Source organism: Grammomys surdaster, unplaced genomic scaffold (genome assembly GCF_004785775.1).
Source record: "Grammomys surdaster isolate TR1022 unplaced genomic scaffold, NIH_TR_1.0 172, whole genome shotgun sequence".
In the NCBI taxonomy this organism is placed as follows: Eukaryota; Metazoa; Chordata; class Mammalia; order Rodentia; family Muridae; genus Grammomys; species Grammomys surdaster.
Genome location: NW_021604620.1, coordinates 4,237,410 through 4,265,234, shown reverse-complemented (window position 1 = coordinate 4,265,234; position 27,825 = coordinate 4,237,410). Strand labels below are relative to the sequence as shown.

At 53.4% G+C, this 27,825-nt stretch overlaps 2 protein-coding genes across 3 annotated transcripts in view; one reads left to right on the top strand and one right to left on the bottom strand.

The window, feature by feature from the left end:
• Dlec1 (DLEC1 cilia and flagella associated protein) overlaps nucleotides 1–14,391 on the top strand; it is a 51,180-nt gene extending 36,789 nt beyond the window's left edge. Inside the window, exons 20-37 of one of the 2 annotated variants that reach the window (XM_028767381.1) lie at nucleotides 1,674–1,827; nucleotides 2,422–2,532; nucleotides 3,888–4,018; nucleotides 4,472–4,651; nucleotides 4,805–4,875; nucleotides 5,272–5,423; nucleotides 6,019–6,137; nucleotides 6,596–6,666; nucleotides 9,396–9,615; nucleotides 9,691–9,790; nucleotides 9,870–9,995; nucleotides 10,110–10,204; nucleotides 10,386–10,470; nucleotides 10,669–10,872; nucleotides 12,693–12,854; nucleotides 13,680–13,833; nucleotides 14,058–14,181; nucleotides 14,268–14,391. In XM_028767381.1, coding sequence (XP_028623214.1) covers nucleotides 1,674–1,827; nucleotides 2,422–2,532; nucleotides 3,888–4,018; nucleotides 4,472–4,651; nucleotides 4,805–4,875; nucleotides 5,272–5,423; nucleotides 6,019–6,137; nucleotides 6,596–6,666; nucleotides 9,396–9,615; nucleotides 9,691–9,790; nucleotides 9,870–9,995; nucleotides 10,110–10,204; nucleotides 10,386–10,470; nucleotides 10,669–10,872; nucleotides 12,693–12,854; nucleotides 13,680–13,833; nucleotides 14,058–14,181; nucleotides 14,268–14,391 — 2,383 coding nt within the window. Of the gene's footprint in view, nucleotides 1–1,673; nucleotides 1,828–2,421; nucleotides 2,533–3,887; nucleotides 4,019–4,471; nucleotides 4,652–4,804; nucleotides 4,876–5,271; nucleotides 5,424–6,018; nucleotides 6,138–6,595; nucleotides 6,667–9,395; nucleotides 9,616–9,679; nucleotides 9,791–9,869; nucleotides 9,996–10,109; nucleotides 10,205–10,385; nucleotides 10,471–10,668; nucleotides 11,088–12,692; nucleotides 12,855–13,679; nucleotides 13,834–14,057; nucleotides 14,182–14,267 lie in introns of those variants that run through there. The other variant, XM_028767382.1, reaches the window with a different exon arrangement.
• Nucleotides 14,392–14,665: 274 nt separating this feature from the next.
• Nucleotides 14,666–23,958, bottom strand: LOC114621177 (3-ketoacyl-CoA thiolase B, peroxisomal-like). The gene is made up of 12 exons (XM_028767415.1): nucleotides 23,773–23,958; nucleotides 23,540–23,633; nucleotides 22,688–22,745; nucleotides 20,852–20,931; nucleotides 20,571–20,613; nucleotides 18,509–18,607; nucleotides 17,474–17,554; nucleotides 16,237–16,424; nucleotides 15,907–16,086; nucleotides 15,583–15,638; nucleotides 15,352–15,497; nucleotides 14,666–15,032 (listed from the first exon to the last, which is right to left on the bottom strand). The coding sequence occupies exons 1-12, from the start codon at nucleotides 23,941–23,943 to the stop codon at nucleotides 14,957–14,959; spliced, it is 1,272 nt and encodes a 423-aa protein (XP_028623248.1). The 5' UTR covers nucleotides 23,944–23,958; the 3' UTR covers nucleotides 14,666–14,956.
• Nucleotides 23,959–27,825: the final 3,867 nt, after the last annotated feature.

The window sequence follows — 27,825 nt, the reverse complement described above, 5'->3', positions numbered from 1 at the left end:
GTTTTAAGGCCTCTCAGCTTAGTGACAGAACCATCTGGACCCTCTAGTGTTCCGCGCAATCTCCCGCCAGCAGGAAAGACGCGGCACACTCAGGATCCTTCTGCAGTATAAGCTTTAATGCATCTTGAGAGGGAGAGCATAAGCTTCACAAACGAGGAGGGACCCCAAGGGCCTAAAACCCTTCCCTTATATAGAGAGCTAAGCTTGCCTGGGACGTGGCAGTCTCTGATGGGCTCCTGTTGCCTCAGGCCACATGACGTGTTCCAACTGTCAGATTAATCAAGGCGGGAAAACCTTCCAGCGCATGCGCACAGACTTGTTAATGGCAATGATGTGATAAGGATAGCTTCCCACACTCTAGGATAATTGCCTTTGCTTACCGAATCAGCTCATCACAAATGTTAATCATACTACAAAATGCCTCCAGCCACGACACACAGAACACTTGCCCATCAAGCTCCTGCCTCACGACAAGGGGGGGGGGAAGAGCAAACAAAAGCAAACCTCTTTATGTCCATCAGTGATCGGAGAATGTGGCACAGAGTACCACCCAAATCCCAGGAAAACAGTCAAATATAGAAAACAGGTCAGTTTCCCTGAAGCAGAAGCAGTTGGAGCCAGTCATGGAAGGAATACTCAAGAGCTTCAACAAATTCTGAAGGCTGAATATTGATTGGAATTAAGACCCAAGACTTTTGGGAGCTCTTGGAGTTCACATTCTGTTGTGAAAAAACACTCTGACCAGAAGCAGCTTAGAGAAAGGATTCATTTTGCTTACACTTCCAGGTCATAGTACATTGCTGAGGGAAGTCTGGCAGAAAGGAGCAGCAGGAATCATGGAGGAACTTGACTGGCTCCCTCAGGCTTATGCTCAGCAAACTTTATATATAGCTCAGGACCACCTGCTTAGGGAATGGTGCCGCCCACAGTGGGCAGAGCCCTCCTGCTTCAGTTACAGTTCAGACAATCCCCCCTAGACAACACCCACAGGGCCAACCTGATCTGGACAGTCCCTCAACTGCGACTCCCTTCCCAGGTGACTAGGCCATACCTAATTGACACTTAAAGCTAACTAGGACAGGAGTGCCTAGACTCTTGTGATAATGACAGAAGAATTTTTTCCTTTGATTAGGAACAGGAAGAAGTGAGTAGCCATTCTGAAATAAGCCCAGAGTATCCTAAAATTTCTCATGTTTCAACTTTGAGCGATTTAAAATTTAAACATTTTGTTTCTATGTGCTCATTTTAAAGTGTAAGAATATGGTTATGTTTTGACTGACAATTTTATATTTTTGCTGCAGCTATGACAAACTTGGTTTTAGAAGTTTTGTTTGTTTGTTTGTTTGTTTGTTTGTTTTTGCGATTGGTTTTCTGTAGCCAGGGTCTCACTGTGCAGCCCCAGTTGGCCTGAAACTCCTCATATACTGGCTGCCTGTGAACTCACAGTGATCCACCTGTCTCTGCCTCTGGGATTGTGAAATGTGCACGCAAACCCTGTTTTGTTGTTGGTTGTGGTGGTTTGGTTTGGCTTTTCTTTGTTTCTTTTGCTTTCTGTTATATTAATAGATTCCCCAGGGCTTTCTGCAAAGGCAGCCTCATGCCGTTTTATAAATTGGGAGAGTTTTGTTTTTCCCCTTTCTGATCCACATGCTGTATGCTTTCTGGTGTTTCAGCTACCTTCCAGTGTATGCTGAGGTGCAGCAGCCTCACGTGTACCTGCAGAGCAGCCACATTGAGTTCAGCAACCTCTACCTGGGTGTGCCCACCAAGTCAAGGACCATGCTTGTCAACGGCACACTCCTGCCTACCCGGTTCCACTGGGGCAAGGTGACTGAGCTGGGAGGAGCAGCAGCTGAGATGTGTGTGGCCCCGCCCCTTGAATGGCCACCCTCCAGAATAAATGTTCAGCCTCCTTCCCTCCCAAAGCCGGTTGCTCTGTTCACCGTCCACAGCAAAGTGTGGGTCGTTAACGAGCAGTTCCTCTCGCCTGACCTTTCATGGTCCCATCTTTAAGAAATTCTAGTTCCCTGGTGAACATAGCTGGGACCTCCAGCTGGTCCACACAGCTGTTAGGAGCCTGCTCATAGCAATGTCCCTGTGGTTGACACTGGAACTTACTCTGAGCACCATGAGAGAAACCTCAAAGGTAGCTTGCCTTCTGCTGTCCAACACAGTGGGCTGCTCAGTTTGTCCAGGAAAATCCATGGTGTACAATGAGTCTACCCAGGCTTGGGAGGAGAGAAGGCTCTGTGTGACGGTTGTTGTTGTTGTCCTCCTCCTCCTCCTCCTCCTCCTCCTCCTCCTCCTCCTCCTCCTTCTTGAAGTGCTCAGCCCTGTCCAGCTTGCTGGGTTAGCAGTCTGTGTAGACCCTACTCTATCTGGTAGCCTCACAAGACAATAAGCCTGTCCTGTGTCTTCCAGCTCCTGGGGGCCCAAGCAGACTTGTGCAAAATGACAGTCTCTCCCAAACGTGGCCTACTGGGTCCCAGTGAAGAGCTCCAGCTCAACTTGGAGTTGACAGCCCACACAGAGGTGAGTAAGGCAGCCTAGGAGTTTCTAGTGTCTGAAAGGTACCCTAACTGTTGGTACCTGTGCTTCCTGGGAGGCCTATCGCACACCCTGCTCCTGCTCCTCAGGAGTGGGCAGGTCATTTAATGTACTTCCTTTCACTCTGGACCCACTGTCTGAGGCTACAAGGGTAGAGAGCCCAGTGGAGGCTCAGATGTGCCCCAACTGACCACATTGTCACTTCCTCTGCCTTTCTCTAGGCAACTCTCTGTGACCTCAGATAGCCCAGTTGTCCAGCTTTCCCCAGGGTAAAGCCGTTGTTCAAGGGAGGCACTGTTCTGGGTGCTACAGGGGAGGCCAACAGGTGGCTAGCATCTATATAGGAGAGGCTCGGATTGTCCCTGGAGTGTCCCAGAGGGATGCCATCACAATGGGACATGTTCAGTGCTTGGGTGTTGTTGGCCATCTCTTTTCGTATCTTCTGGGAAGAGACGCATCCTCAACTCCTTCAAAATGAAGGGTTTCTTTTCTCTTTCTTTTTCTTTTTATCATTTTGTTTCTTTGTTTGTTGTGGGTGTGCATGCAAGAGTGTGTGCACACATACCACTGCATGTGGGGGTCAGAAGCCAACTTTCAGAGACTTAAAGGTCCAACTCCTTGCTCCTCAATGGCAGACGTGAGGCCAATGGGCTTTCTTACACAGCTGAGCCTGGGTACCAGCATGCCAGACACATAGGCCCAGGCCTAGCATGGAACACCTTCCTGCTGCCCATCAAAGAGCACGGACTGCTCTTTGCTCTCCTCTGGGAGCCACTCTGTGGACCCTCCTGCTTTAGTTACTTCTCCCGCCCGTTGTTACAAAAGCAGCTTAAGGAAGGAGAAGGCTATTTCCGTTGTTCATTGTTTGAGGATACAGGGCATCACAGTGGGGAGCCTAGTCACATGACATCTGCAAACAGGAAGCAGACAGAGATGAATGCTGGTGTTCAGCTCAGGTCTTTAAGGTTATTCTAGGACTTTCTCCCATGGTACGGTATGCCCACATTTCAGATGGATCTTCCCACCTTGGTTAACCCTGTCTCCTTCACAGGCATGCTAAAACATGTTTCCATGGTAATTTTGAACCCCTTCAAGTTGACAACAAAGATTAACCATTCTACCTTCCTGTGGCTATATACAATTATATAGGGCAGATACACATATATATCCATGATATATGTGTCAGCCTCTAAGGGGCTTGTCTGGACTGGCAGGATGGCTCACTGAAGGCTCTGAAGGCCCACTCTTAGGGAGAAGGCAAGGCCTTCATGTTGAGTTACTCATGGCTCATCTTGTGAGGCCTCAGCCCTGAAGCAGACCTGTGGATCAACCTCCTGCAGGAACAGCTGACTGACTTGATTCTCCCCTGTCACGTGTCTGGCATGGAGAAGCCACTGGCCCTGGGCATCTCTGGGAAGCCCCTGGGACTGCAGGTGACCATCTCCATCTCTGTAGTGGAATCTGATGGAAGGTGAGTCCAGGGTAGGGGCAGCCACATGGAAGGCCAGCACTGCACAATGGTACCAGCCCCGACTCTTCCTGAGCGAACTCCCATAGCATAGTGAAGGCTCCCAAGTTGTCACAGGCCTCACTCTCTCTACAGAAACCCTTCTGCCCCACCCTGTTTGGTGTGTCTATGCACACTCTGAGGCAGGAGATGAGAGGGACCCTCTGCAGGTTTTCCCACATGGGGCCAAGCAACTTGGAAGCATTCCTTTCTCACTTCATTGGGGAGATTTGTGCAGTTTGAGTGTGCCTCTGGCACCGTGGATTGGCGAGAAGCTTGGACCTTGGGTCTAGTGCTTCGTGAGGAGGGACTCGGGAATGAAGTTGGGTTTCAGTACTACTCCCCCACCCTACCGGGTGTGGCTCTCTGAACGGGAACAAAGGTGGAGGGTAACATGGTGCTCATGGCACGGTACAGCACCTCTGCCAGCAGTGCCCCGGAGGAGCTGCGCTTGCACTTCGGCTCGAAGGTGCCACTGAGGACTCCTGTGATTCGCCAAATCATCCTGACAAACTGCTCCCCGATACAGACCCCTTTCAGCCTCACATTTGAGTACTTCAGGAGCCCCCAGGACAGCCTGGACAAAAAGACCAGTGTGTGAGCCTCAATCTCTCCCTGGGGCATTTCCCAGGGTGCATACTGTGGGGTATCCTCACTGGGCCATCATGTGGCTTGGAAGGCTGCCACAGGCTATGGCTCAGGGTGTGGGAGGGACTGACCACTTTGACACTGTTCTCTCTCTGTGTGAAGCCCTGATGTACCTCCTGCCCTGCTAAAGACCGCACGCATCCAGGAGCACCTGGCCAAGAAGGAAAGGCTGGGTAAGAGGCACCAGCATGACAAGTGTCAGGCCCAAGCCATGGGCAGAGTCAGGTTTGACATGGCCTTCTGAGGATGTGGGCCAGCGCCTCCCTAGGAGGGAAGGGGGGACCAGAGACTCCCTCTCAGTGTATCCCTCAGCAAAATCCCCAAAGATGGCAAAGTTTTCCCCTGCCAGGGCCTGGGTCGTGTATAGGACATGATTTTGGTTTGGGCCGGCGGCAGCTTGACTTCAGTGGAGATACAAGAGCATGGGCAAGCAGGGCCAGCCTGAGCCGGCCGCCTGCCTGAGAAGTGGTTATACAGTGGCTCTCTACCAAGGCCAAGTTTTGCTAACCCCTGAGGATTTACTCTCTCGCAGTCCAGGGCTCTGACCCTCCATCCTCTGTCCTCCCCAGACTTTGTGGAGAGCATGTTATCTCACAGGAAGGGAGCTGCTTTCTTTCCCCACATCTCCCAGGGCATGCTGGGAGCCTACCAGCAGCTGAGTATTGACATCACAGCCTGTGCCAACATGTGGGGCGAGTACTGGGATGAGCTCCTCTGCATGGTGAGGATATGGGTGTGCGCACACCGTTCCCAGTCTCCTCTCGGCCAGCTGTGGGCCTCGGCCTCTCCAGGCGCAGCTGCTGCCAGGTGCTGCCCGCTCACATCTGCCACCGCTTCTGCGGTCAAGGCTGAGATGCTTCAGATGGGAGAGTCCCCCTTGTGTAACAGCGCCTTCTGGGTGTGTACAGGGCAGGCTAGGAAGGACAGTACGGAGTAAGGAGGCAGGAACATCTACCCAGCCCCCTCACTCTGACCCAGGTCTCTGCAATTCATCATTTGCTAGCTAGTCTAGTCACACAGAAACAGTCTTTAACAAACTAAAAGATGCAGTAATTTGAACAAAGAGACTATAAGAGGGCAGAGGCCCAGAGGCTAGTAGATTAGTAGAGGTAGCAGGGATGTGAGGGAAAGGAAGGGGAGTCAGGAACTAGTGGTGAAGTAGCCCAGGCTAGGGGTGCCTAGCCTGGGAACTGGACAGTGAGGGAGGCTAGTCAGCAGGAACTGAGTCCTGGGGACCCTGGGCTAGTTGGGCAAGTAGAAGCTTTGCCTGACAGAAATGGAGTGGCTCTTGCTCACCACAAGCTGTGTGTTTGCAGGTGGGAAACCTGCCAGTAACTGTCATCCCGGTGTACATGGCCGTGGTGGGCTGTCCTATCAGCTCCCTGAGGAATACATGCTACAGTGTGGCCCCATTCCAGAAGCAGCCTATCACCAGGTGCCCAACCTCAGCCCTGGTCTCTGATCCCTGATGAACACACACACACACACACCCCAGAACCCTCTGGGTGCCAATCTGGGCTGCCTATGCCAGCTCCTGGTTTTCCAGCTGCCCATCTTGGAGAAGAGTAGCCTCAGGGGGCAGGGCTGACATCTGTGTGTCTCTGAGCTTTGGGACAGGTGGGTAGGCAGGGAGCGAGCCAAGGCAGCACCAGACCCCAGGGCTGACACAGATAAACTAGGATTTATCTGATGACCCCAGCAGGGCAGAATGGCAGAGCAGAGGGGTGACGTGACCCCTTTCATCTGACTCTCTGCAGCCCTGGGTCTTGGTGTCACTGGGACAAGGACAGATAGCTGATGCCTCTCTGGCCTGAGTCCCACCCAGCATCCCCACCTCCCAAGGTGACAGAGTCTGTAAGGAGTATGCTAGCTAAGGCTGCTCTTTGCCTCCAGGTTTGGGACCCAGATCTCTGGAGGAGACACAGTCACCAGAATTCTCCGTCTATATAACTCCAGTCACTGTGGTGAGTCTGCCCACATGATGGCCGAGGCGGGTGTGTCTGACAGGGGGAGAATATGCCTTGAGAGAGCTGACAGCCATGAATAGGACCCAAGGGTCCAAGTGGCCTGTGGCTCTTGAGACAAACCTGAATAGAAAGGTGACACCTATGCCAGGCCAGGGTTGAAAGAGAGGTGACCCCCTCCTAGAGAATGGGACTCATCCCTGCTTAAGTCCATCACCAGGGTCACACTGTCCCCAGGGACAGACACTTCCAAGGGCCCCTCTTCTCATTCCTTCAGCCAACAGTATCTGAGCTATGCACACATCAGCTGCTACATAAGGGGCTGGGGATTCTGAGAGAAGAAGACAAAGGGTCTCATACCCGGGGGGTTCCATTTTGAGGGTAGCGTGACCAGGTGCTGGGGGCCTCTGAAGAGCCTCTGGACTTCATTGTGAAGGAACTTGCGTTGCATCTGGGTAAAGCCAGAGAGGTGAAGGGGGGCATTTGATGATTTAAGGAAGAGTTCTGAGGAGTTTCCTCAGAAGCCAGAGGTGTAAACAACCTGGACCATTCTGTGGAAGGCACAGCCAGAGGCGAGGAGCAGGGCTCTAGGATCTGCCCCTCACTTGGGGCATCCGCATGTTTCTGGAGCTGTGTCTCTGTCTTCACGGTCACTGTGTCTTGAAATCCGGAGCTCACCACAGTCACGTGTTGTATTTTCAGCTGCTTTATTAGGTGCACTTGTGAGCATCTTCTCTCGTCCCCACCTAGGCTGTTCCCCGTTGGCCCCTTAAGGCTGTCACTCTCAGGACCTCCCTTGCCTAGTATGAACACTGCTTCCTGGGGTATCTCTTAGTGTCACCAACTCGATAACACCTTGATGTGATATTTTTGTTTATTTGTTTGTTGTTGTTTTTTAACAGATCTTGCCTAAGTTTATTTGTAAAAACAGCATAGGACACTAGTCTTCTGCAAATAGTGTGTGGGTAGGTGTGTCACAGCAATTCATCTGTCTTCACGTTGGCAGGAGCCTTTTCTATGGGGCCTTCACAGGGGCCTGGGCACCTTTGGGAGTCTGGGCTGGAGCTGAAGCCTGGGCCTTAGCTGGAGCTGCGGCCTCTGTCTTGGTTCGAACCTTGGGCTTTGGCTGGCAGAGCCTATGATCCTTGGCCATGTAGCTTCCCAAGCTTGGTGTGAGCGATGAAAGCCAGGGGGCTGAGTTTGCGGCTGGGGCACTTTGGCATCTTGAACCTGATGGCCTGAGGCTTCACAAGGGCCTTGATGGCCTCTTCGAGTGCACTCACTCACTGCCTTTGCATTGTTGGCCTGCATCTTCTTCAGGCCTTTCTTGTTGTGCTTCTTGGCACAGCATATGTTCCTCAGGAACTTGGGGTCAACTCCCTTAAGAGATCCATATCTTTGTGACCAGGGTTTCTTGATGCCATTTCTGTGTCGTTTGTGGGACTGGTTGTATGTGGTGTGTTCTTGGACTTGGCCATGTCTGCACCATAACTGGTAGCTCCCGTAGCGCCTGGGACCTGAAGGGAAAAAGACTGTTTACTTGTTTTTAAGTTTTAAAATTAAGAGGGTCATGTGTGACAGAGGAGTGTGGAGGGCAGAGGTCAATTTTCAGGAGTCTGTCCTCTCCTGTTATGTGTGGTTTTGGTAAACAACAGGACACTAAGCTTTTGAAAATCCCAAAAGGACCTTGTCTGTGGGGTTTTGTGGTTGATTGTGTGGTAAGAAGTCAGCTGAGGGTGTCACCCATGCTAGACCAGTGTTAGGCCCATGACAGTCTCCCCAACATTCTCCCTCTCTCTCCATTTAGTGACACGGTCTCACTAAGTTGCCAGTGCTGCCCCTGAACTCACTTAGGACAGACTTGAGCTTGGGATCCTCCTGCCTCTTCTTCCCAAGTAGCTGGGACCACAGACCTGTGTCACGAGCCTTGCTGTCCTCTGGGGACTCTCTCTGGCTTCCATTCTCCCTTGTGGTTTCCTCTTCACTCAAGCTCTCTCCACACTGACCTAGTCCTCCAGACTCAGGATATGATGGTCCCTGGTGACCCTGCTAGGAAGCAGACACCAGGTGATGGACAGGAGAGACAAGGTCAAGGGCTTTGGGTGTATCGTGAGGCGGTCCCCAGTGCCAGGACCCACACCTGACTTTGTAGCTCAAACTCCTCACATGTACACAGGGTCCTAGTCTGCTTCCTGTTGCTGTGACAAAACACCATGAAAAGGAGATCAACTTAGGGAAGGAAGGGTTTATTTGGCTTACAGTCCATCATCAAGGGAAGGCAGGAACTGAAGTAGGGACTATGGGGGAGTGCTGCCTGCCAGCTTGCTCCCCTTAGCTAACTCAGCTTGCAGTCTTACACAACCCAGAACCACCTGCCCAGAGATGGCCTTGCCCGTAATGGGCTGGGACCTCCCACCTCAAACATTAATTAAGAAAATGTTCCATAGACATGCCCACAGGCCAGACTGATGGAGGCAACTTCTCAACTGAGGTCCCATCTTCCCAAGCAACTCTAGTCTGGGACAGGTTGACAACACCTAGCCAGCACACACAGCAAGCACTTGATCAACTGAGCCATCTTCCCATCCCCCATGAACTTCTTTCTAAATCAGCGGCGGCACCATAAAAATAGCGAGGACCCCTCCTCTCCACCATGAGCGTGGGAGAACAGGGAGGTTGAGGTCAGAAGGAGCCCACCCACTCTCCTTTCTCCTCCATGGCCGCCCCAGACATCCGCCTAGATTGGGAGACCTATATCCCAGAAGAAAAGGAGGACCGGCTGCTGGAGCTGCTCGTGTTTTATGGGCCACCCTTCCCACTGCGGGATCAAGATGGGAATGAGATCGTGTACCCCGAGACCTCGGAGGCCAGCTTAGCAGTGTCCCCATGTCCCTCCAATGTGTCAGTGTCTAGCTACACTCTCCCCTCACTGGTAAGCGAGAGTACAGGGCATGGTGAGGTGTGGCCCAGGTCCCCTGGGCCCACGTGAGCCACAGGGTCTTGTTGGCAACAGGGCAGCCGCAGTGGTGGCACCAGGGCCGAAGAGCAGATCATCTCTGTCATCCTGCAGGGGCATGAGGCGGTGCCCTCCGGCCATATATACCACATCAGCCCCAAGCAGGTGGTGAGTATGTGGGGCTAGGAGCCCTCTCGTGGAGCTGCCCTGGCCTGCCAGCAATATGAGGCTACTGTATTCCCGCCAGGTCATCCCAGCTGGAGACTACAGAACCATCTACATCTCCTTCACGCCCACGGTGCTCGCCCCGGGTGTTATGCACAAGGTGGGGTATCCCGGCTATGCCCTGGGCTTCATGAGCTTGGACAAGGAGGTGAGCCTTCCCACCTGGGCCGAGGGGACCATGGCCACCCCCTTTCCCCTGGGAGCCCCATTGCCCACTCAGCCCAGGGACCAGCAGTGATCTCTGATGGACTGTCCTCCGCAGACAGACAGACAGATTCCAGGTCGAATGCGACGCCTTCAGGACTTTGCCGTGGGTCCCCTGAGACTGGATCTGAATGCCCACGTGAGACATGCACAGTAAGGCCACTGGATCTCCCTCCCCTGCCCCTGTCCTCTGTGACAGAAGAAACTTATTTCCCTGGTGCGGTTCTCAGAGCCAAAGGACAGGAACAGGAGGGAGGCAGAGACAACAGGCCCAGGAAGGGGACGCTGTTGGGCCCAGATCCTGGTGGCCTGAGCAGTGTCTGTCACTGGGCAGGCTGCATGCCGAGCTGGACAGCAGTGGCTACTTGGAATTCTGGTGCCAGGCCAGTGACCTCATTCCCCAAAATCCCTGCAATGGGGTAAGTATGCTGTCAGCCTGAACCAATCAAAGGACAGGGACCTCCCATGTACCTGTGGGTCCTTCCAGGGTACAGGCCTTTCAAGTCCCGAGTCCCTTTCCCAGAGTCATGGGCCTCAGGTGTAGGAAGAGAGATGTCATGTGATATGCCATGCCGGCCACACACACACCCCCGGCCCCGCACCTCTGTTGCCTCCAGGTGCTGAGTGACTGGCTTACCATCCGCCATCTGAAACTGATCAACACCACGGAAATCCTGTACCACTTCCGGGCCAGGGTCTCCAGGCCCTTCTCTGTTTCTCAAGGTGGGGCCATCTGGGACAACAGAGCCCCTCATCAGTATGACGAGGAGACAGCCTCCACAGGCCAGCAGCTGATGATCCGCCCACAGGAGAACATGCTGGTCAGTGCAGGGGTGGAGCGTCTCCCTCCTCCCCACCCCTACAGGCAACACACAGGCACATCCTGCTCACATCTGGGCACGAGGTACAAATGGACAGTCACAGGTGCATGCCCTCCGATACGTCTCTTTCAACTTACAAAGTCCCTCTGCACAGGTTATACACAGATGGGAGGACTCCAAATAGCCACACGAGTCCCATAAACACATTCAGACTCCCCAGTGTGTCCCCATGTCCCCAGCACTGACGGCCTGGTAGAGGCCAGTGCACACTACCAAGCACCTCTGCTTCACACTGTGTCCCCTCCCTTCTCATGTGCCCTTTGGCTCAAAGCCATCCGCCATGGCTTGAGGCCACCCACAGCTGGACTGCCATGAGCGTAAGTAAATCCCTCAGAGCACAGGGTACGTACGAGACTGGAGTTTTAAAAGTGGTGTTGTCCTAGGGATGCCAGGGCCTTAACAGTGACTATGAGCTTCTGCCTCCTTCTGGTTGCAGACCCTCCCTCTCCCACCCCCACCTCCCCCCTCCAAAGCCCTCTTCCTCCATTCCTCGCAGCCCCTCACCCCTTCTGTTGATGCGTTTTGGAGTTGCCCCAGTGCCTGCCTTACTCTGCATATCTTGGCTCATTTCGTCCACCGTCTCCAGGATCACTGAGTGGCCATGCCCTTGCAGACATGCCTTTCACTGTGTGCAGTGGGGGCCTGCATGTGTTGTCTGGCGGGACTTCCCAGGCCTTGCTTTCGGGGGTCAGGGAGCCAGAGCTGCACGAGATGGCAGAGAGCTCTCTTGACCACTCTGCCTGGGCTCCCCACTAAGAGAGCTAAGGGGAAGGGAGGTCCTTACACTAGAGCTTTCCAGGAGACTCTCCAGATACTCAAGAAAAGTAACATCCCATAGTAGCCTCACACCCCCTTCTGTGGTCACAGGCAGATGGTACATGGGCATCTGGCTCCCGACCTGAACTTTTTTAGTTCTAGACCTAAACATACCCTGTCAAACTGAATTCACTGCCACCATGTCCTGTATCATGTGGCACCTTCTCAATACAGTGACATTTTATTATAGCAGCCTCTCCTGCCAGCCAGAGCTCTGAACTCTCGATGACCCACTAAGCCCCAAGGGTGACCTCTGACCTGTCGGTGCTGCCTCTGCACCTCCTCCTGGCCCTAGACAATGGTCACCAAGCCTGGGAACACCAGCCCTCAGAATACTTGCAACAGGCACATGCTCCCAGGCCTGCCTCGTTGCCATGTGAAAGTCATGTAGCAAATGCCTCGGCTGACTCTGATACACTACCACGGAGCTGTCTTCATGGCCAGGAGCCCAAGGCCCACTTTATTTAGGTCTCCTCTGTACTATTTGCAGCCCAGGTCCTGTTTTCACAGCCCAGCTCCCCACAGCAGCCAGAGGCACTGTGAAAAGCTGCCTTGGATGGCCTATTTCAGACCCTAACGGGCCCTCATGTCCTCGGAGTAAAAACAGTTTTTCATTGGCACATACACGCAACCTCAGCCCAGGGCGTGCTCAGTGAAAAAGGCAGTTTCCTTACTCTGTCCCCTCTGGTAGCCGCCTGGGGATAAGGAAGGCTGACCTCTGCTGACCAGGTACTGGGCACACAGCCCGTGTGTGCAGGCAATGGGGACAAATGCTCCACGAGGGGGCGCTGCTGAGCTGTGAGCTGGGCAGTTGAGCCACTCTGGGCGCCACAGGCTCTGTAAGCTAAGGGCTGAACAGCTAGGTCCTGGTTGGACCAGCAGGGGCTGTAGGAGAGAGACACCTGCTCGAGCAACAGAGTGACCCTGTCTCCACATGCATGCAGGTGGATGTGTCCTTCTCACTATCCCTGGAACTGCTGTCCTACCAGAAGCTCTCAGCAGACCAGATGTTGCCTGGAGTGGAAATTCAGGAGAGTGAGAATGGGGAGAGAAAGATGGTTTTCACCCAGAATCTGCTCCTGGGCTTCACCAACCAAACCGTTCAGGCATGTTCTAGGCTGCCCCTGCCTCTCTCACTCCCTGCCACCTGGGGAGGAAGATAGCGCCCTGCCCCGAGGGTAAGGGACTGGGAGGGGGAAATCCAGTGTGCTCCCCAGAAGAGGTGACAGGTGAAGCCTGCTTCCTGTTTAACCAAGTGGAAATGGAGAGACCCAAGGTGTGGCCTCATTGGTAGGCATGATGAGCACCCAAGGAAGAGGTGAGGGACACTACTCGGCTCCTGTAGGGCTTTGGGTGTCAGACTGAGCGGCACTGACCAGGTCACACACGGGTCAGTGTGGGGCTGAGGGAGTCAGAGTGTCTAGCTGGGGATGGCAGGTGAGGAGGAGATGCCAGGAAGACCAGGAGTCTGACAGAGTAGTGGAGCCCTGCAGCCAGAAACCCGGGCAGCAGCCAGGGCCAAAGAGAAATCGCCCATGGCAGTACCCGAGTGACTCGTGGTCTCCTGAGGGGCCTCTGGCCACTTGGCTCAGGGTCCAATGAGTTGAGGGGTGTGCCTTGGACCCCCTAGGGGGAAGGAGACAAGGAAGGAGGTCAGATGGCTGACTAACCTATTGAGACTGGGAGCCGAGCACACAGCTCCATGGGAAGGAGGCTGGCAGAGACGCTGAGGGTGTCCTTCCAGCCATGCAGGATTCCACCTGACCCTCTGGCTTTGGTGGCAGTGCCAACCCCCTGCTGCCCCAGCTCTGTTCAGAAGTATCCATACTCGGGGGAGGTGGGGTCCCGTGTCTCAGGACCCCAGTTCAGAACACCACCTCTTTGGGCTCTGTGGCCTCACCCTTCACTGAGTCAATGGCTTGGGCTCCCAGGAGGTGCCCCTGCGAGCCTTTGTGACCCTGCCAGCCCTGCAGCTCTCCACCAGCTGGGTGGATTTCGGGACCTGTTTTGTGAACCAGCAGCACGCTCGGGAGGTCTACCTGATGAACCTCAGCAGCTGCCTGAGCTACTGGACGGTGCTGATGGGTACGCCGGGCCCTCCCATACACTGCTCTTCCTTGATGGGACTGAGCAAGACCCTGAGAAGGGGTCATTGAGTCCTGTCCAGGTAGTCTGACTCTCTAGGGCTGGTGGCACCTGACACTTCTGGAGTCCACCTGGCCTCCAGTTCCTGGTTGACCTGCCCTGGGTTGCTGGCAGTGCCAGAGGTTCACCTGAGAGGCTTGTCTGATCCTTTCCTCATGGTGTAGGACAGGAGGAACCAGCCAGGGAGGACCGTGCATTCGGGGTCTTCCCAGGCAGCGGACTGCTGGAGGCCCGAGCCACCAATGCACCCCCAACCTCCACCCAGATTCAGGTGTTCTTCAACCCAAGGTAAGAGCTGCCTCCTGCCTTGGGGCACCACCCACGGGGCCTGAGGACCAGCTGGGACCGCCCAAGCTCACCCACCCCTCCCTCAGGAGCAGCCTCCTGTACGAGTCCACACTGGTGGTGGAGGGTATGCTGAGCGAGAAGCCCTGTCTCCTGAGGCTGCGGGGCCAAGGCTCTTATGACGAGAGATACGTGAAACTCCACGAGTTTTGAGGCTCTGTGGTCCTCAGGCCCAGCCCCAGCCGAGGACATCAGTCTGGCTCAGGGTTGAGGGCCAGGGCTACTGAACAGGGACACAGGCTACGGTACTGGAGGCCCTCCCGGGATGAGGGATCTCCTTCCAGGGTGTGGTGTGAGCCAGGCCCTTTGTGACAGGTCTCAGGGCTGACAAGCATAGGCAGATTAACCATGACAGTCACTACAAAGACGGTCCACGGATTCCAACAAAGCAAGAGCGGGACCCTGGATGAAATGACGGCAACCAAGATCAGATAACACACGTTTACTGTGCCCATCATACCCGCCACTCATGAGGCCACTGTCCACAGAAATATATATTGTCCCGTGGTCGAGCGTGATGTAAGCTGTCTTTGGTTCAGCTGAGAGGACCAGATTAGATGGCCCTGTGCTCACTGGTACACATATTGCAATTATATTTTCTAAATTAAAGTGCTGTGACACACCCCTCCTCTGCTGAGTGTCTCACACAGATGGCTTCTGTAGCGTCCCTCTCCAGACACCACTGGAGGACTCTCTGGGTAGAGTCTGCAGCCAGGCCTCAGTTCCCAGGGTATTCAAAGACGGCAGCAGCTCCCATCCCAGTCCCAATGCACATGGACACCACGCCATAAGCCCTGAGGAAAAGAACCAGTGTTGGCTCACACAGCCAGACCCCAACCCATGCTCCCACCAGGCAGAGCTGCAGCAACAAGGGCTCATGGGCAGAGTCAAAGCCGGCAGAACAGACCTGTGGGAACTGAGTCCCAGACAGACACACACTCAGGTGGCAGACACCTGGTTATGCTGCTTTTGAAGCAAGGCTTCTGGAAGACAGGTGTCACCCCTCCATTCCCAGTTCAGAACACCTGAGTGTGTGCTCACCTCCCCAAGCCCCAGCTATCACACACCCCAGCTCAAATATCACCCACAACAGCCCACAGGGAGCAGCCTTACCGTCTGCCACGGCGTTTCAGCTCATTGAGCAGTGTAACAACCTGCCTTGCTCCCGTGCAGCCCAGGGGGTGGCCCAGGGCTATTGCACCCCCCAGGGGGTTCACCTTCTCTGCAGGAATTCCTAGCTTCTCCACACAGTAGAGGGCCTGGAAAGAGCCAGAGCAGGAGCCAAAGTCCCCATCTGCTCTGAACTGCTGGCCCAATCAATCCTACCATATCACCCAGGCTCACCTGACTGGCAAAGGCCTCATTGATCTCAAAGATGTCTATGTCATTCACAGTCAGCCCTGTTGGAGAGATATAGACCAATATTGACAATAAACACTGGGCAGGACTTTCCACAGGACCCTATCCCAAGCATAGGTCCCAGGAGTCTGATGTTTATCTTTTAGGGACAAGAGAGTGAGTCCCAGCTAGCTATAGGGTCAAGCAGGCCATGGGTGTAGGGTGCTAGCCTGCTCCATCTTCAGTACCCACAGGTCAAACCTGGCACTCCCCAGTCCCAAAAACAAGTTATGAAGGACCCAAGGCCAGAGCGAGAAGGAGCTACCTCACCTGCTTTCTGCAAGGCCTCAGGGATGGCATAGGCAGGTCCGATGCCCATGATGTCAGGAGGAACCCCGACCACTGCATAGGACCTCAGGACCCCAAGGATGGGGAGGCCCAATTCTTCAGCCTTGGACCTCCGGGCCAGCAGGACGGCAGCTGCTCCATCACTCACCTGACTGGAGTTTCCTAGGGGAAGAAGGGTGGGACAAGGAGGCATCAGGCTGAGCTGAGGAGAGCCAGACCCCCGACCATCACCTTCCCAGGGGGCCTGGTCAGCTCCAGGTCTCAGAGTGGGACAGGCCTCTGCAATCAGCCCTATTCCTGACCCACGCTCACCAGCCGTGGTAGAGCCTCCATCCTTGAAGGCAGGCTTCAGCTTGGCCAGGCCCTGCATGGTGCTGGGGCGGACACCCTCATCCTGAGACACGGTGATGGTTCTCTTGTCACCTTTACCATCGAGGACAGTGGTTGTCACAGGCACAATCTCAGCATGGAAGCATCCTCTGCTCTGGGCGCTGGCTGCCCTGCCAGCACCATGGACAGCGAGAGTCAGGCCCATTTGTAGTCTTCTGCCTGCCTCTGGTCTTTGCTAACTCAGGAAGGCTGTGCCACCAGGGACTGTTCTGACTCTGTTGGAGCTCTCAGTGACTGCTAAGATTCCTCAGACACTACCTTTCTCAGGGAGGGAAAGGCGTGCGCAAAGCTCTCCTGGACTCATCAGCTCCTGATTTTCACACTTTGGAGCTGCTCATCCCAGTCAAGAGCAGGGAGTCCAGAGGTGCTACTGACTCCCCGCCCCTTACTCCCTGGCTGCTAAGCCTGCTCCATGGTCTCTTCCACAATGAGGCAGGACCTTTGGGTATGTTTGATCCTTCAGGGCTCATGTTTGACCTGCTCCCCCATCTTAAATTTAAAAGCGAAGTGCACCGCCTGGACGTATTTTCTGGTTCACACACTGTTGATACACAAAGCGTGTCGGATGAGCAAAACAAGTAGGCAGAGCCACTCCCCTGGGCAGGAGCACGCGGCTGCCAGCGTACACACACAGCTGGCCAACTCTAAAAGGTGAAGCCACCTGGCTTACATTTTATCACTCCCTTTGTTCTCAATCCACGACCTGAGTGGCCATCCTGCCCTTCTGTTCCTCGCAGGCTCGAGGCTCTGGTTTTCTTGAATGGTGGCCTCAGGCCCCCATTCCAAACCCAGGTCTTCCTCTCATGATAGGAGGATTAGGTCTTAGCACCAATGACCCCACACTCCAGGCCTAAGGATCACCAGTGACCTCCATGTCCGGTCAGAACTGGGTCCTCCTTCTTGTGTCCCAAGAAGCAGAGTACAGGAGGAGCTGAGGCCCAGCTAGAGAGAGGCCACTCACTCCCTAGAGAGATGGATCTCAGTGACCAGTTAAAGCAGACTGGGAAGACTCACTCCACACTGCTGCTGCTGAACCTTCCTACCTCCCAGCTAGAGCCACAAGGCTAGTCAACACCTTAGGGTCACAGTGAGAGCCTCAGCTCAGGCCATCTCCAGACCCACCCTCAGCCCGTCCCCCAACCCCCAACCCTGCACTCACTTCTGCTGGGAGGCCAGCGCAAAGGCATCCTGCTTCTGCCGTGAAATGCCAAACCGCTCAGCCACATTCTCCGAGGTTATCCTAGTGCATACACAGAAAAGCAGAGGCTGTGGGTCTGCTGGCCTGAGGGCCAGGGCCACGCTGAAGGACTATGCTTGCACCTGGGCGGGGGGTGTCCATGTCAGAGACAGAGCTTCCAGCCCATGCCCCAGGGACTCCCGGCTCATCATAAATACTGAGCGCCCATGTCCACAGATGCTCAAAGACTCACACCTCAAGGAGGGAAGAGCAGCCTGAACATGGGGGCCTTCAGAAGGAACCTCAAGGAGGGAAGAGCAGCCTGAACATGGGGGCCTTCAGAAGGAATTGTCCCCCAGGTGTGTCATCTCTGCCCATAAGACAGGGCAGGAGGATGCTGGGAACACCATATGGCCCCAGTTTCTCCTGTGGCTTCCAGGCTACTCGTAAAAACATACAGGACGTGGAGAAAGCCAGGTCAGGCTAGAGTTCTCATATACTGAGCCTCCCAGAATCCCTTGCCCTTGAATACAATTTGGAGAGCTCACAGACAAGGCTGCAGAATTAAAGCACTGGAGATGGAACAGACTTCCCACAAGGTATCTCACAGGCCTGAGTCCTCCCCTGCAAGGACAAGAAACCAAGCCCCCCATGGCCACAAATGTTGAGGCCTCCCAAGGCTTTAGGGGCTGCTCCCGCTGCCTTCCCTGAGACACAGTCATGTAGAATGAGCTACATTTGGAAATTTGTGGAGTCAGAGAGGTGTGAATATGTGTGTGTGTGTGTGTGTGTGTGTGTGTGTGTGTGTGTGTGTGTGTGTGTGCAGGGATGGAAGGCCTCAGGAAAGTGAAATCAAGGGCAGCATCAATCTCATATCCAGTTCCTACCGAGCATATGACAGCCAGAGGAAGAAGAGGAAGCTAAGCACTGCCAGCCAGATAAGAAATTTCCTGGTGTCTGGTCGAGGACAGGCAGAACCCTGACTGGGCACATACACAGCTTCCTGTGAACACTTACCCCATAGGAATCAGGCAGTCTCTGGCTTTCTCATTCTCCAGCAGGCGGGAAGAAATATTCCCAGGGTTCCCTCTCTCAGACAGGGACATGGACTCCACCCTGAGGAGGAGGAAGAGGAAGAGGAGGAGAAGTGAGCTCTAGGCTCTAGTAGAAAGCCCCAGGAACAGCCAGCTGTGTGGCAAGTGCTAGGGAATAAAGATCCAGCCTTGGATCTTTGGATAGTGAGAGTGAGGTAAGCTCTCTAGGAAGCCTGAGAAGGCCCATGAGGCAGGTGGAGGTTACAAGGCAGTCGAGCCTTCTCTCCCTCAAGCTTAGGACCCAGCACTTTACCAGACACACTCCTAGTGCTGATGCAGGGAACTGGCAGTTCCCAGGCACTGCCTTCTGGTACCCAGCCCTCAGCACAGGACAAATGCCCAGAGCTTGGCCAAGCTCTCAGGAATATCAAAGTCAAAGCGGGAAAGGAGAAATTCCTTTAAAACAAGCACAAAGCTAATGTCAATCAAAGAGAGACCTGGCTGGAACAGACAAGGAGGATGGACAGGAAGTCAGCGTCCAGGGCTCGGAAAGGGTGAGTGGGTGTGGGTAAAGAGTCAAGACAACAGCAGATGACCTTAGTCAAGAGTTGTTTCTACCTCTAGTACTAGCTTGACATCTTTTACACCATAAGATGCCTTCACACAGTGTCACCACAGGGCACAGACCCCATGGAGATAGCTGATCCTCTCGTAACCTTCACAGAGCTGAAGTAGGTGTCCCTTTATAAAGATGAGGACAGTGAGGTCTGAGTGGTAGGGAATATCCTCGGTTGTCCAACCTAGACCAGAACTAGGCAGTCTGGCCCCAGAGATCACCCTCAGCTAAGGGACGGTCAGGTCGTGATGTGGGCATCCGATAGACCTGTCTGCTCTGTTTCCAGCACGAGGGTCCTCAAGCTGACTGGGTCTAGAATCCCTTGAGGAACTTATGGACCCCCAGCCATTCCCCTTCAGGTATATCTGCTGCCCTCACTGTGACAAACGCAATGAACAGCAACAGCCAGGCTGGCTGTGACCCTTGGCCACTACAGTCCTCATCTGTGGACTCGGGTTGTCTTCCTAACAGCCTGCAGGTCAGGGCAACATGGTGCAGGCAGCCAGGACCTGACCTTAGGGCTGCAATGCTTCCTAGCAAAAGCTATTCTCTAGAACTGACTGCTAGCTCTGAAGCCTCCCAAGGCCTCCCCTTAACTGTCTTTCCAGCTTTGGACAACCTCAAGACTAGGTCCTAGCACCCTGGAGTGCAGTCTAGGTGGTGACGGTGAACAGATACCCAGCAGTCTGTCCCTCAGAATGCAGATGTACCCGAGTGCCAGACTGGTGGCAAAAGAATGGCTGAGGAGAAAAGTTGTCCAATAAAAGCTGTCCCTGGGGGGCTGGAGAGACGGCTCAGAAGTTAAGAACACTGACTGCTCTTCCAGAGGTCCTGAGTTCAATTCCTAGCAACCACATGGTGGTTCACAACCATCTGCAATAAGATCGAATGCCCTCTTCTGGTGTCTCTGAAGACAGCTACGGTGTACTCACATACCATATATATATGCTGTTCCCAACTTTACGATGGCTCCCAACCTAAGAACTTCTCGTCTCACTAGCTGGGATGGACAGGCATGACCCACAATGCTCTGCTCCATGACCCACAATGCTCTGCTCTGTATGTCTCTGGGTTTAGAGAAACAAAACTGATATTCCTTCCTCTACAGGCAAAGAGAACACATGAGCGAGTGCCCTGTGGGCACTCTCAACTGCAGTGCTTTCTCAACATGCTTGCCTACATGTTCCACCCTGGCAGTTCCCAGGATACCTTAGAGACTAATTCCCCTTCCTGCTGGTGCTGAGACTGGACCATTCCTGAGCAGCCCAGCACTTGGGCCACTTCTACACACATTTCTGGAAGCCCAGCCTATTCAGCTGTTTTAGTGGGCAGGGAGAATCCTGGAATCACAGCACCTCAGAACTGAGGAGAGAGAAATTAGTTTGATTGTTGCATTGGTTAATAAGGTCCGGCAGGAAGGTAATCTTACCCACAGGCCATGCCAATGTCATAAGACCCATTTCTGATGCCACCTGCAACAAAAGCACTTCATAACCATCCTTGGTTGAGGTGGGTCTACCCTGGAGCAGCAAAGCCCACTCCCTCCCTGTTCTTGGGTTACACTCAACAAAGCCTCATAGACGACCCAGGAGCACCCAGAAAGGCTCGGGGTGTGACAGTAGGTGAGTCTCCACTCTTTCTCCCTAGGGTCCTGAGGGTCACGGACCAAGGTCAGGGTACACTCATGGGCACCCAGCAGTTACAACTTACCAGCAATGTTGGCCACCGCCTGCAGCCCCGAGGAACACTGTCTGTTGACCGTAGACAAAGGTACAGTCTCTGGAATGCCGCTGGAACAGAGAGGAGATGGCAGTCAGCCCTGGATGTGTGACCAGCCCTGTGCATGACCCTGTCTCATGGAAAGCAGGGCCCACCAGAATGCTGGGCCCCATGAGAGCCCCACCAGTATGCAGATAGATCAGGACAACAGGCAAGCCCCACTGGAGCAGCTCCATAAGAACACGAGCGGCTACTGTACAGACCTGTCTCCACAATTACTACCCAGAGTCCCCAAGGACATTCTCATCTGTCCCATGGTTCTCAACACAGACAACCTCCTTCCTTTGCCATGAAGACTCTGCAATGACAATCAGTCATGTCTGTGGCCCTCTGAAGACAAGTGAGCCTGCTGCTAGCCTAAGACACGGCAGTAGCATTCCAACACTGGGCCACCAATCATCCCCACCTCGACCTCTCTAGTAAACACAGAGTTAGTCCAATGCATCCACTTTTCTCCTCTGTGGAGTGTTTCACCCCTCCCCATGTTCATCCTTCAACTCCTTGTTCTGGGGCTCCCTGGGTTCAGCCATTAAAATGATCAGAGCTACCTTCCAAGGTGACATACAGGCCTTGGCCAACATGGCTAAGCACTAGGAGCCTCCCAGACCCTTAACTGACATTCTGAGAACCCCAGAGGATGAACACATGGGGAATTAAGACGGTTTTGGTGTGCAGGTAAACCGGAGAATCCCTGAACTGCTGCTCCAAGCCAGGATCCGAAGGGGCCCCCAGGAGGATGGCTCCCTAGGCTGTGAAACTTCTCCTAGGTTCCCTAATTTCTGGTTACCACTTTATACCAAATGCATCAAGTTTCTCCTAAATAGGCTCCAAGCCTGAGGTTGCACCTGAGAGGGGTTGAGGAGCTGACAGTACTGTGCCTCACCCAATGCCCAACCAGAATACAGAGGAAGACGTGTGGGAAGGCCACATCACATGACAGATCACATGACAAAGGGGTCACTCATTTGAAGCCTGAGGATTTGAGGAATGCAAGAACAAAGGGTGAGAGGATATTTGAGCAGGTTTTAGCCAGGACAGGGAGAGCAGACAGGAACCCTTCACGGGGACAGAATGGACAGAGGAGGCGTAGAGGCAGAGAGCCCCGATACAGTCAATTTGGGGAAGCTAGTTGAGGATGAGAGTACAGTTAATCTGGAGAGGGACAGGGAGACTCCGAACCTCAGGCTAAGTCTAACCCTTGCCAGTTCCCAGGGGTTCTGTTTGTCTGTTTGTTGTTTGTCTGTCTGTTCCTAATCTGTCACTAGCAAGTTTTCGGAAGGACTGAGGGAAAAGCGTTCTCAGCCTCCACATAGAAGCGAATGAACCACTCCTCTTCCAGTAGGGGAAGGAAAGAATATCAGGTCTCCTCCTCCTGGGTTCCTGTGCCTGTGTGGGATGCCACCCCAGCCCCGACCTGCTAATGACTGGATGAGCCTGGACTTCACAGGTCCTCCGCTAAGAATGGAAGCAGACAGGGTTTAGTGTGGTTACGAGATTATTTACACTCTAAAGGGTATGCGGGTAAGTTGGCTTTGTTTAAAAGTTAAGCCACAGAGAAGCTCTGACCCAGTCCCCAAGGCCTGGGTGCCTTGGCCGTGGCCCCAGCGACACGCCCCTCTATGTAGGGAAAAGGTTAATGAGAGGTTAGGTCAGGCCAGTGGACTCAATATCCTTATTCAACCTGATCTTCCACCATACACAGACCTCCCCAGTGCCAGGACCTTCAGCAGTCATTGTGGACAAGCCAGCTGGAGCTGGAGAGATTACCTCAGGAACTGGGCAATGCGTGCCATGACGACTCCAGCCCCGGGCTGAAGCACATTGCCTGTGGACAGAAGAGCCCTCAATCAGTGCCAGGTGGTGTCCCGAGGCCAAAAGTAAAACAAGCCCCAGAAAGGAGGCATTCCAGATCTCTCCAAGAATCACAGCCTCCGGAGAGAGGTTCACGTGAGGCTGTGGAGGCTCAGAATCTGGGGAATGGGGAGCCAGCTACTCAACAGCCTGACAGCCAGTAGTACAGTGCTGGAGGGCCATCACTTGCCAAGGCATGCTTCTCTAAATCACAGGCTTGGGTAGGGCATGCTTGCCTGGTAATAGGAGAGACTAGGAGAAGAGACACAGTGCAAAGCCTGAAAGCTGAGGGAAGCGGGGCTGCGGGCGAGGCAAGTGAGAATTTGCAACTTCTGCACTGCTGCAGGGAAGAGGAACAGGCTGGCACCTTGGGACAAAACCGTGTCCTACACTACGCTATAGCTCAGGGAAAGAGAAGGAGTCAGGGCAGGGTGGGGTGAACCCATCTGCACCTGTAACCCGGGACAGGATGTCCGTATAGGTAGAGAACCGCGTTTTCCTACCTCCTGGCGGCTCCAGAATATCTGGGCTTTAGAGCATCACCAAGGGGCGCTCCTGCTTTCCAGCTCCTCTCAGTTGGCAGATGTGCCACGAGGGGGAGCCCAAGGTTCTAGGCTTGAGACTGGCCATCAGGAGCAGTCTCTTCAGACCTGTGTGGTCCAGAGCCCTCCCCTTCAGTAACTCACGTCTGTGAGGTGGGAGACGGAACCCAGAATGAAGGAGGGCGGGGAAGGGCCGGTGCTGTGCTGGACCCGCAGGGGAGCTCACCCACGGAGATGTCTCCCAGCTGCTCAGGCTTTAGCTTCACGTCCTGGAGAACCGCGGTCAACACGGCCGACAGAAGCTCGTCGGGGGTGGTGTCCTGCAGGGCGAGGCGCAGCATCGGTGAGCTCAGCTCCCGCATTCTCACCTGGGGACTTTGCGGTCACCGGACCCCCGTGGGCAGAATCCCGCCCACGCTGACCGCCTTCTGCTCCCCTCGGCCACCTGAGGGACCTCACCTTGAAGCCGCCGCGGCTGGCACGGCCGATGGGGGTGCGCCGTCCGTGCACCACCACCACGTCGGAGGCCGAGGCCTGCGGGAAGCCAGCGGAGCAGGGCGCAGCTTGCAGCGCGAAGCTCGACTCGGGCCGGCCGGCCAGGTGGCCCAGCACTACCTGCAGCCGATGCATCGCGGAGGTGGGTCCCAAAGATTGGCCTGGCCTCTGTGCGCTGACCCCAGAGAATAAAAGACACCGCTTGCACGGGGCAGAGCCAATTGGAGCCTTAAAATTTTCATAAGTCCCGCCTACCCATTCTGCAGCCAATCAGAAGGAGAGTCTTCCTGAGTCCACCTCACCACCAACACTTCCCAACTTCTCAAAGCAGGTCATGGAACTTCAAAACCCCTCCTTCTTAAACTCCTCCATATACAACTGTGATGGTGCAAGTGGGTACTGCGCAAGTTCAAGGCCAGTCTGGACTACAAAATAAGCTATTTTTTTCAAATATAATTAAAAAAAAGTTTGTGTACATTTTTGAGTCTCTCCCAGAAGTGTAAACTGGAACTTTCCTGTCGTTTCTAGCATTTTGCAATCCACACTGCAGGCAGGACCTCAATGTCTTCTGGGTTTCTGAACATCAGTCAGGATACCCTCCTCCAAACATGGCCACTGTACACTATCAGACAAGAGGCAGGAGGTCTGGGGCCATGGCAACAGCTTTACACTACCGATGAAGACAGAGATCTTGAATCTGATTCCTGTTCTATTTCGTCTCTTCTGGGTCCCTGGCTCCAAGCTGGATGTTTGAGTACTTGAGATTCCCAGTCCTAGTCTCAGACAGCTTACTGGCCAGAAAAAAAACATTTTATCAAGGCACTGAAGTGGTTCAATGGTCTCTGAGAGTGTCCCACGGGTCTTGACACCTCTGTATGCCTGTTTGAGATGCCCTCATTAGTGTTGGACACCCCTGCAGCACCCACTCCCCTTTCCCCCTTAGCAGAGGTGTCTGCCAAGGCAAAGGACCCTACAGTGTGCCTGATACATTAGCTGATCGATGGCTTTCTGTTGAGTGAATGAATCGGGGATCCCTGAATCTAGAATGTGTTACCAACTTGAAAGAGCAAGACTGGGTTCCCCAATTATAGTAACAGGTCAGCCCCAAACCATGACAATTACCCAGTGTTTTCTCAGACCCCAGGATAGCCCAAAATGGGAAAGAAGGGGAGGCTGGGAGAGGGCTTAGTGGGTAAAGGGCTTGCCCCGCAAGGGAGAGGCCAGAGGTTAGATCCCCAGTGCACACATGGACGATGGGCAGGCTTGACAAGGGCCCCATGACCTTAGTGCTCAGGTGGGGAAGGCAGAGGATCCTAGGGGCAAAGTGGCTAATGACTCCAGTCAAATCACCGTCTTCAGAAAGAGATACTGTCTCAGAAAATAGAGAAGGGTCCAGGATAACATCCAGCATCAACCTCTGCCTTACACATATGCGCACAATCACCTGCCCGCACACATTTGAGCATAGATACATACACCAACACACATATATGAGCAAGCACAAGAGAAAGAAAGGCTTTCCAGGGTAGGAGCACTGAAGCATCAGACTCCGGGAGGTTGATGGTCTAGCTTTCCCATCACCATGTCCAAGGGCACAGACTGCCTCCCGATCTTCTTAAGTGCAGGGCCTTATGCTCTTTAGACACCCCAGAGGGCACGCTGCAATCGGGCCTCCTCCCTTTGTCCCCTCCCCACTGTCTTCTGGTGAGCCTCTCAGAACCCCGAGGGAAAGCCTGTGGTCCCATCAGCTCCTAGGATGCTTACAGAACCCACAGCCCACTGTCTACATGCAGCTAGGCCAAGGATAGCCACCCAAGACAAGAACCATAGCTTATCTAAGGCCTGAAAAGAAATGAGATTTTGTGCTGTATTGTTTTTGTTTGTATCTATTTGTCACTTGCTTACACGGATGCTGAGTGTGACCCTGGTAGACATCAAAATGTTGAATTCTTCTGCATTGAGCAAGGCCAGAGAAGTTCATACAACATCAGAATGATAGGCTCACCCCTTCTACAACCAGGATGGTGGATCTCAAAGAACATTTCTAAGTTCCACATCACTGGCCTAGAGACCTCAAATGGACGTGTGGGAGCCCTGCCCCGGCACAAGCACAAAGAATTGCAGGCTCCAGGACCACAGAGCATCTCTAGGACAGAAGGCAGTGAGGGTGAGCAGAGAGGTGACAGATATTACAACTGCAAGCTCCAGGGCCCACCACAGCTGTAGGAGGACCCCCAGCACCACACCCCACATCCTTCCAACTGCTGCCAGGGGAATCGTCTTTCCTCACATGGACTGACCATCTCAGGATGAAGACTCAACTATTTTGCTCATCCCAAAGACTGCATTTTTTGCTTGTTTTTTTTTTTTTGTTTTGTTTTGTTTTGTTTTTGAGACAGTGTCTCAGGAGTCTTGGGCTAGCCTTGACCCAAATATGCAGTCAATAATGACCTTGAGCTGCCCCCTCCTTGAACCTTCTGAGTGCTAGGTTGCAATATGTGTAACACCACATCTTGTTTATCCAAGGCTGGGGGCTGGAGGCTGGGGGTGGTGAGAACCCAGGCAAGCATCCAAACAGCTAAGCTACATTTCTAGACCCAATTTTTCGTCTTCTTTAAGTGTGTGTGTGTGTGTGTGCACGAGCACAACTCACCTGTGGAAGTCAGAGGACAATCTTCAGATGTCATTTCTCTCTTTCCGCTGTGGATCAAGGAATGGACTTCAGTTTATCCGGAATGCACAGCAAGTGCCTTTATGCACTGAGCCATCTTGCCAGCCCTCAATTTTTCTCTTTCTTAGTGGTGGTCTTTGAAGCACAAAAAGGTGTTTAATTTTTTTTATTTAGCTCCTTTTATTTATAAAAAAAATTTTTGCACAGGAGTGATTAAGCTTTCTGGGTTTTCCTCTGTGTTGTCTGGTGGGTATTTCCCCTTTTCTGTCCCAGCACTGAGCCGGCTCCTCATCGTTTTGTGAGTCTCAAGATTTCCTTCATCTGTTTCCTCCTTTCTTCTCTGTTTCTCTCCATCCTTGTCTACCCCATTTTCAGTTTCTTTTGCATGCTGGAAGCACGTTGCTTTTCTTTGTGCATATGTGTGTTTATGTGGGTGTGCATGTGTGTTGGGGGTGCATGTGTGAATTCGTGTCATAACCACAGATCAATCTTGGGTGCTGTTTCCCAGGAACTGTCTTAGTGTCCTTTACCCTAATAAAGCAAATGCGTGGAGAAAGGGTTTGTTCATTGCAGCTCACAATTTAGGTGATAGTTCACCCCAGCAGGGAGGTCAAGGTAGCAGGAACTTAAAACAGTCACACCCATAGCCAAGAGCAGACGAGAGAAATCTGCCTGTGCTTAGTTGTGCTTAACATCTTCTCTACTTGTAAAGTACATGCTCCCCTGCCTAGGGAATGGTACCACCTACAGTGAGCTATAGGTCTTCCCACATCAATCAACACAAGACAGTCCCTATGGACTTGTCCACAGGCCAACCTGATCTAGTCAGTGTCAAACTGAGACTCTGTTAAGTTTGATGAAAAACCCAGGCATGACGGTCCCTACTCCCAGTACTTGGGAGATGAAAGCAGGAAGCTCAGGAATTCAAGGCCCTCTTGGCTACTTTTCAAGTTTAAAGTCAGTTAGGCTACATTAAACACTGTCTATCCCCCATCCACTGATCAAAGTTTAATGGAAAGCAAGAATCTTGGGTGGAGGGCATTCTAAATGTCTACTGCTGCTAGAACATTCTAGGAACAGTGTTCATGGTGGAGAGCTGAGTTTTCCAGCACCATAATGTGACAGGTGCCACCACAGGGCAGGAGACAGATGTTACCTCCTAGGCATTTTTAGGCACATGTATCTGAGCATGAAAGGGAAGAACTGCTGTCCCTTTAAATGGCCATGAGCACAGCTTCACAGTTTCTTGTTCCTAGCAAGGGGCCACACACACACACACACACACACACACACACAGAGAGAGAGAGAGAGAGAGAGAGAGAGAGAGAGAGAGAGAGAGAGAGAGA